General features: G+C 33.7%; 1 protein-coding gene across 1 annotated transcript in view; it reads right to left on the reverse strand.

Moving 5' to 3' along the window:
• The window catches only part of p130CAS (Serine_rich_CAS and FAT-like_CAS_C domain-containing protein p130CAS), a 97331-nt gene extending 88497 nt beyond the window's left edge, over positions 1-8834 (reverse strand). Inside the window, exon 1 of the mRNA XM_074179080.1 lies at positions 8678-8834. Coding sequence (XP_074035181.1) covers positions 8678-8707 — 30 coding nt within the window. The 5' untranslated portion in view covers positions 8708-8834. The remainder of the gene's footprint in view (positions 1-8677) is intronic.
• Between the last annotated feature and the right edge of the window lie 680 nt (positions 8835-9514).

Below are 9514 nucleotides of genomic sequence, written 5' to 3' on the forward strand. Positions count from 1 at the left end.
TTTAGCCGACTTTACATTTTCTGAAAGAGATAATAATCCTATACATTGAACTTGCGAATAATTTTTGAGAAAATTAAATTTGACCTACTCCAAAATGTCTACGCAACTTCTTATTCCGAGAAAGTGATAAACACTACTGGGAACATCTCACATTAATATGATTCGCAAGCCTTTCAAGAAAAAGAAGTCACCAACTCCAAATTTTCAGACAGAAATAATACTACTATGTACCAGTTAATATATTTTTACTTTATTATTATTGAGTGATCCACGTGACATCATGGGTTTACCTTTACCGGAATAAATTTTGTTGTAAATAGGATTTTCATCTAACAAACAATACTTTTTTCGCGCAGCAGAACTAGTTTTCTCGATTCGTTACCTAAATTAACGACGTTAAGGGATAACTAAAAGTAATTATAATAATTAGATTTAGTTATCTGATGAAGCTATAGGTAATTGAACGTACGTCGTAACAATATGTTCTAGATTATCTGTTCATTGAAAAATATAGTTCATGGAAATAAGGAGCTGAAAATACATTAAAAAAATAATTTTTTGATCAGATTCCGCTTCATTCATACCAGCTGAAGTTGTTCTCATTATTGTTATGGACTACATCTGTGAACATGAAGTTGAATAAACATTCTGGAGTTGAACTGATTTTCTTTAATTCAACTTCGGTTCTATATTTTAGACGAGGTAGAGTTTACATTAATGGAGGATGTTCTCAGCATTGTTATTATCTCTTTCTGAAAATATGAAGTAGACTGAGTTGACTAAGTGACAGTTTCAATATGAATGCCTCACGTTGTGAGTCATTCACTTTCAAGGAGTATGTTCTCAGAAGTGATATATCTTTCTGAAGATACACTCGTAAAGTTGACTAAATATTTGGGAGTTCATAAAATTTAATTTTTTTGTAAATATGTATAATTCTGCAATTCCAGTCGGCTTTTATTTCAAGTCATTGATAATAATGAAGGATGTATATCTTTGTGAAGATATGAGGATGACTAAAGACAAAAGTTTTTGTATGCATCATTTTTAGCAAGTTCTTTGAAAAGTATGACATGAACATCATCATGCATTATACCAATACCAATTCCTTGCAGGGAAACACATCATCTTTTGTGAAGAATTCAAGACATTTTGTCGAACAACTAGGGGCAATCGAAGTCACAGAAGGATCAACTGATCAGTTTCGAAAAACCAGCAAATCAGGAATAGCAGAGCATGTTTTGACTCATCAACATAACATCAAGTAGTCTCAAGCTGAATTCATCCACAAGGAGGAACACTGGTTTAGGAGAAAATTCAAAGAAGTTGCATATGTGTTGTCCAACAATGCATTTAGTCAAGCCAGCGTAGAGATACGCATCATATGGAAACCTATAATCAAGCGGAACACGACCAACTTCCGCCAAACGGTCAGCTCCCGCTAAAACCGTTGAAGCGGAGAGAGGGAAGAGGGGATAGGTGAAAGCACTCGAATGACCTATAAATAGTCAGATCTCGGAGGAATCAGTACAGGCCAGCCGCAAGAGTAAGGGAGCTAGGCTTCAACCTTTCTGAACCAAAGATGATCGATTGTAATAAGTCCAGTCATCACCCGAAGACGATTGTGGGTACTAACAATCGAAATGTCGTGAAGTAACTTGACTTTGGATCTTTTCATTTTTTATTTTCATTTCTTGTTAATAGTTCAATTTCTAATTGTTGCTCGTATTTTATTTCATTGTAATTTCAGTTTTTCTATTGAATATAATTTTTAGGTAACCTTTTTAATTTTTATAGATATTTTCAGGAATTTCAAATCAATTCATATCATATTAGACAATGGAGATCCGAACCAATGAAATACACCCACACATCTTTCTAACGGCAAAACTAGATCTCCCTACTACCAAAAACAATTTAATGTAAACCTGTGATCTGGTTCGAAGAATATAAGTTTACTTGAATAAAGTTGCAATTGATGCTTTCCTGAAAAAATTTACGGCAAATTCTGCAAGAATTTGAATCTCGCAAATAAAATTTTTTGAAAATAAGAAGACCGCAAAATTTCATCGACCATTTTTTTTCAAAGGACTGAATAGTATCAATTTCATTGCTACTATTCACAATTAACAGTTAATACATCTAGCAGCGTCAACTGAGTCGGATGACTCGGGTGCCGGCTCTGCGATCTCTTGTCACAGCGTGATAGATTAAAATGAGATCGTATCATTGTTCATATACTCAAACATTGTGTCTTCAATAATTGTGCTTAAAAAATGAAAATACATCGATAATATTATGAGATCTTGTGGTATTACTTTCCATAAATTTACCATTTCTTGACGAAAACTTTGTTGTTATTTAGCAATATCCTAAGATCAACCTGCATGATAAAACCACGAGTCCTTCGTGGATCGAGTGGATTATTGTTAGTTGGTCGTTTAGTATTGCTCAAAAATGGACATTCATCTGAGAAAATTTTTAGATCGAGTGGTATTCCCACATATCATTTCCTGAAATATTCTCAAATTCAATCAGTTTTACTAGTGACACATATCATGACTATCACTTTTTTAAATTTGGATAAATAAATAAAATGGAAGTTTTTCATTTCACAATGAGATAAGCAGCTTAGACACTTCAACTTCTTCACTGACACAGAAAAAAGAACAGCATAGTATCTTCGCATTTTTTGTAGTAAAAGAGATCGTTACTACGTGGTAGGAGATCATGAAAAATGATAATTAAAACTTCCTACAGTGGTTGTATAGAGATGTATAAGGGTGTAGATTGTTAATTATTTCAGTTTATTATGTTCGTTTGAAAACATCTTTGTAGGACGAAACTGCAGTAACGATGGATACAAATACAAGTTGTATAAAAACATAAGTGTTCATTCTCATTTTTCATCAAAAAATATAACCTCCTATTAAAATTTTTGAAATAAATGAAGTAAAAACGGCAATGAAAAAACAAGCAAAAATTTGAATTTTCATTCAAAAACTGAGCAAACTTCGTTGTTCATTTCTCCCTACTTTGATAATATTTCCAATATTTCTATAGATTACGTCATAGTGCCGCCACATTGAATTCAGCGCCATTTTGAAAAGAAATGGCCACATTTGTTATATCGTTGAATAGTTAATTTTATATCCAATCAAATGGCCAAAAAACAGGGTTCCGTTCGAAATTCTTGACTTAGGTTCATTTCCGGTTCACCCTGTATAGATTTTCAAGTGTTTCATCAAGACCTCAAAATTTTATCGAGAAATTTCCATTTTTTAAAGAAAACTTTGTTATTTAGCAATACCATGAGAGCAACAAGTGTGATAAAACCACGAGTCCATAAGACGAGTGGCTCACACCTACTCACACCCGACCAAATAAACCCAGCTCTTAACGAAGCTGATTAGTTTGTATGGTGAGTGGTCTTTTAGGTCAGATGGTACGAGTACGGCTCTGCCGAACTCTGAAAACCTGATTCGGTCCCCAGCGGGGCAGGCACAACGTATGTTCTCTGCTGTTTAATCATTTTCCAAACACAGGCGACACACACTGTCTTCCGACACTCCGAGTCTCTGCATCCCTACTATAGTCCAACAACTGTTTGGTAGCAAGCCTTCGAAGGGTGAATAAATGCCTTGGAGAGAACCAATCCTGTAAGATTCTGCCAGAAGTCCATAAATCTTCTTGCCATCCAGGCAAAGCCTGGCCAGGAATCCAGACCAGAGACAATCTGAGTCGTTTTTGGCAATTTGTTACCAATTTAGACGTTGCTCGGTAGGAGCCAAGAGCTTCCAATGCCGCTTGATTGTCCGAAAATATTTTTATTGACTTATGTATGAGGTTGGATTCTTCCAATCTCTCCGCACACAATTCAAGAGCGTAAATTTCCGCTTGAAATACAGTCGCATAGGTTCCTAGGCAGGTTGATATCTCTGTCCTGGGTCTGCGACTAAAAACACCTGCACCAGAACCTGAAGGTGTTTTTGATCCATCTGTGAACTAACAACTATCTGCTCTCAATATTTCCTTCTCCCGGAGGATCCAGTCCTCCCTCTTTGGAAACAATACTTTATAAGGCAGTTCGTAGTTGACAGTTGGAGGCATAAAGTCAGAGGTCATTTTCAGAATGCTGTGACTTCCAGTGTCAACCAACAGTCTGTTGCACTCTGCATTAAATTGATTTGTGCAATTGGCAATGTGCACAAGTCTATATGCAGTCCGTCTAGCCTCTCTACACGTTGCGTATTCTTTTCAATTTTATTGAAATTCAGAATAACGTTTCCATTCGAATTGAAAATGTCTTATCATGTCTATCATGATTTTGAGACCTAAGTAGGCACTGCCATGATCAAAATTAAAATATAAACCTATGAATTTCTGTAGAAGTATTTGTGCAAACTTTTTAAGTTTGTCACAATTATAATTGAATATTTGATTTCATCGGTTATATTTAATCAGTAAAGTGATACTGTACTAGGCCCTGAGAGGGTCAAGTAACATTTAGGAATACTGACACCTTGATGTCAAATTCATGGCTACTATCAGTTTCATTTCTGTTGGGACGAAACGTTTTATCGCTGTAAAACTATGTTTTGGTGACCTAGCCTTCAATTTTTCCATCGTATTATCAGTTTGAAGAAAGTAATAGTTAGAAATGTCAGCTTCGATGAACTATAATTCTCTGTCGAATTTCAAATTTCTTACCTCATAAACAATTGAATTATTTCGTTTACAATGATTTCGTTTGTCACCCAGTACAGGGGTAACGCAGCACAGCGCGATTTTTTATAACCCTTGAAAACCCATAGAACAGCGTACGTTTGCATACAAAGAGATGTATGACCCCAGCGATCCGAACTACATGAAAACAAAATTCAAAAACAGGATTTGGAATGAACTTGTTGACTTCTTTGTTATCATAAATTGTCCACATTTTTGTTAGGTGATTTCACTTTATTATTAACGAGCAAACAATAAAGCAAAAGTTCCTTTTCCGAACTCAATAGAAACAATCATTTTTGAGCTCGGTCGGACACAGCGGTAAGATTGTCGCTTTGAAACTGCGTTAAATTTGCGGATCATCCACGCTACGCGTTTGAAACGTTCGTCTCGTATAGGTCAGCTCAAACGCGCTCAATTCGCGCCTAGCTTAACAGCTCACACCTTTGCCCACTACAAAAACAGTAGAGACTACATTTCTTTGTTCATAGGCTGGTCACTTTCCTCTCAAAACAAAGCAAGCTATATCGAGAAAAAAGTTAACAGGGAGATAGCTGAAAGTAACGCGTATCCTTCAAACATGGTGAATAAATCAATTAGAAAAAGAAAATTTAGAGGATGTCTTCGTTAAATCCTTGACTTTTCAGAAAAACGAAGACTCAAAATGTATAGTTCTTCCATATGAACTAAAATACATCAACGGATTGGTTGGCTTTCATAACTGCTCGTGTTGAGCAACCCGAAAGACAAACGACGAAAACGTAAAATTTTGGGATTTACAAAATACGCTTTAATTACCATAAAAATATGTTGGTCAAACTAGCTCGTTACAAGAAACATGTTTCACATATGTGGTTTCAAAAATTAGAGAAGTCAGAAGTACAGTCTTGCTCAACATGCCATATAGAACGGCCACAGTTGAAATTGTTGCGACCGGTACAGGACAACAAATTTTTAGATGCCTTTGAAATCGAAATCGATAAACGTGAAATGAAATCTATGAACGGTGGATGAAGGTCTCATTCCAAAAGCTCATTGTTCGAACTCTTACAGGTAGAAAACAATGATTAGGTATCAACCAGATATCCTATAACAATAGGAACAATAACACAATTCTAACAAATGATTCAATTACCCTCATTATGAGAGGTAATGATGAGTCGTCCAGATGCATATAAGCACATTAACTAACGTAACTTCAAGAAGAAGTTTTAATCATATCCTGATGATGCAAACTTGGTTAGTGAAACGAGCTTCGAAAGTCACCATTTTTGTTCTTATGGGGGAAAAGTATTTCCAGAAAAATTTACTTTAGAAGTCTTCCATAATTAAAAAAATGTAAACCAAAACAAAATCTCTTTCTTGGTTTGAAATGAATTAATGAAAAAATAATAAGTATAAAGTTAATTCTTTTGAAATTGGTTGCTTCCTTCCTTTCTTTGGAAGATTTCCACATATTTTTTTGTATCAAGATGGAGTAGCAGAAATTTCAAATGCAGAATGCCGTACTATTTAAACCATTAATATAGTGTCATCCCCAAAGTATGCACCATATGGGAAACTTATTTATTAAGAGTTCTTCGACAAAATGTTACTCTTGATGAAAGTTTGTGCATCCCCTAAAACTGAACATGCACCAACGAAATGCAGTAAAACACACGTAATTTACGAATAGCCTACAAATATTGATATTTTAAAAAATCTCGGGAAATGTTATTTTGAAAAGTTATCCAGCATTAAAAAATACATGTAGATTTGAAGTCATGGCCATCTAAGTGAAGTTTTATTTTTGTACCATTTTTTTTAAATGGGGACTACAAAAAAAATTAAATTTTCTAAAACGATAAATAGACAGCATCCTCTATACGACGGTTTATTTTAAAAGCCTGCAATATTACAAATCACACAACTATGGTGTCAACCACAGTTGAACACCCAAAATTACTCAAAAATTATATTACTGTATCGTAACAAGAACTTAACATTCAATAATATCAAATCACAAAACATAAAAATAAAATAGGTATTTTGGAACAAACTCATTGAATTTCTGGATATTGTTTTGGAGAATTATTTTGGACAAAAAAATCTCCAGAAAATCAATGAGTTTGTTCTAAAATACCTATTTCCTTTTAATGTTTTGTGATTTGATACCATTGAATAAAAAATTCTTGTTACAATACTGCACAATTTGGAGTAATTTTCAATGTTAACAAAAATAACTGCACCAAAAACTTTGAAAATTATTTTATTATTAAAAAAATTGACCGTGGTTAACACCATAGTTGTGTGATTTGTATTTGTATATTTATCGTATTATCATTTTTCATAGTCCCCATTTAAAAAATGGGTGAAAAAATAAAACTTCACTTAGATGGTCATGACTTCAAATCTAGATGTATTTTTTAATGCTGGACAACTTTTCTAAATAACATTTCACGAGATTTTTCGAAATAAGAGTACTTTACTCTTACTACTTGTATTACGTGTGTTTAACTGCATTTCGTTAGTGCATGTTCAATTTTAGGGGATGCACAAACTTTTATCAGGAATAACTTTTTGTTGAAAAACCTTTAATAAATAAGTTTCCTATATGGTGCATACTTTGGGGATGACACTGTATATGAAGTCAACCACCAATTTTTTTCAATAAAAGGGTTAATATCATATTTTTTTAACTCCTTGATATCAGATCTCTGGACGGATTGCTCAGTTGCATAATTTGGCATTGATATTTCCATAATAATCTGTTAAAAAAGCGAAAATTAAAGTGTCATCAATTTTTTAGTCATTTAGGTATATGTCTGGATGTGGATAAGTTACTAAACATTCTTATGTTTGCGATACATCAACCCCTTTGAGTAATTTATCTTAGCCGTTTCATTTCCATTATGTTTTGGATAAATATTTAGTTTTAGGGTGGGAAATGATTTGCACTAAAACTAGACCTATTAATAAGAGTTGAATGAGAAACGTATAGGTTATATGAAGATCTATAACTTTTTTTATGAACAATTTTTGCTTATAATAAATAGGCATGAATCTTTTCGAGAAAAATCAGAAAAACCGGTGTTTTTAGCTTTGAATTTCCTACCTACAGACTCTCATAAAAATCCTTTTAATCACGATACTTGTTGGAACTTTTATTTTTGTGTTCTGAACATGAGGTACTTTTGTTGAATCAAAATATTAACAGTGGTCTGTAACACCGCTATCAAAAATTTTGGCAATAAATGGAAATAACTGAAAAAAACTCAAAACAATCACTTTTGAAGTGATTTATTTTTCAATTTCTTTGTCTTTCTAACAGGCTTCTGTACTGGTTTAATAATTTGCTTTTCAATGTTTAATTTTCATAAGCATTTTATTGTTGTAATTTTCGAAATTCATCGAATGTCTCATTACTAAGTTCAGCCTCTCAGAAAAAAACCCTGGGTTCGCCCTTTATGTGCGCCGTACCTATCATTAGCAGTATGCAAAAGAAGCTTTGAAAATATAGGCAGAAACGGGAGAAAAATTTTCAGAAGTACCTACTTAGGTACTTTATAAAATTTATAAAAATGAGTTAATTTCTAAGAATTGATAACGGTATGCTTATAGGTTTACTAAATAACTTTTATGTAATATGGAATAGCTGTTTAAATGATGATAAGAACAGGATACCCTCATAAATGATCTCAAATATAGTGAAAAAACAACTCTTTTATTCCCAAGGTTATACCTACATACCCCCCGGTTCATCATCCCAAATGAAAGATAGTTCTAACTAACCTCTTTCTTTCAAATCAAGCGAACAAATATTACTCTTACTATAATGAATCACGATCCTAAAATGATAATTCCTTAATACAACAGTCAACAAATAATTCAATATGTCATACATCACCAGTATGTTTAATCATCTTTACAAAATGGTATTGATTTACACACATATATCAAGTCATCAACTCACCTGAGAGGGAACATCCATTGGTTGAGGCATAACAAATTTTTAGAAAGATACATAAACTAAACTTTTCATAAATAAATAACCAAATTAAAGATAAACGACCAAAACATGCCGCATCCCACTCACTACCACACCACGAACTACAACTCAACTAACTAATCCTTAGTTTGTTTTCAACGTTGCCGGCTCTCCGTTTCGTCAATAAAAGTTGACTATCACATTATCTGAAGGTGAATTCGTTTGTATATACTTTTACCATTGTATATAGGTTAGTCTATATACAAAGCTATTACTCTCCGAGAAGCATGTTGTCCAAACAAGTGGAAAATAACGTAATTATTATGAAATCGACTACAAGTTCAGTAAAAAACATCAATTTCTCACATTTCTTACTGTTCTATGTTAATTTTGAGGTACCAACTAGAAGTACCTATGTAAAAATGAATGTCGAGGGCAAAAGTAATACGTATCGATATTAAACATTCGATTGATTTCCAATAGTCAAATAGTACAATAACACGGCCTAAAATTCACTGAACTTTTTAGCGCTAGACTTTTGTAATTTTCGAACAAGTTTTTGTTTGGCAACGTCCCGCGAACATGATTCATTCTCTCGGTTAGTTTCGGACTTCAGAGAAGAATCTGTACAGTTTTCCAATGGAGGATTCCAAGCAGGAACGTTTTACTCATGCACAATAATGAATCGGAACGAATCATAGGTATGGCAAGGCCGGCACGTTCTTTACTGTTTGGGAGATAGGTAATGATGTGGTAGTGGTCCAATTTCAAATTTGTTTTCCTTTAATCTTGTAAAGAGACTCTATCATAACACACTTCCTG

Source organism: Leptinotarsa decemlineata, unplaced genomic scaffold (assembly GCF_025532065.1).
Source record: "Leptinotarsa decemlineata unplaced genomic scaffold, Ldec_3_MD MMD2_tig00004307_RagTag_RagTag, whole genome shotgun sequence".
Lineage (NCBI taxonomy): Eukaryota > Metazoa > Arthropoda > Insecta > Coleoptera > Chrysomelidae > Leptinotarsa > Leptinotarsa decemlineata.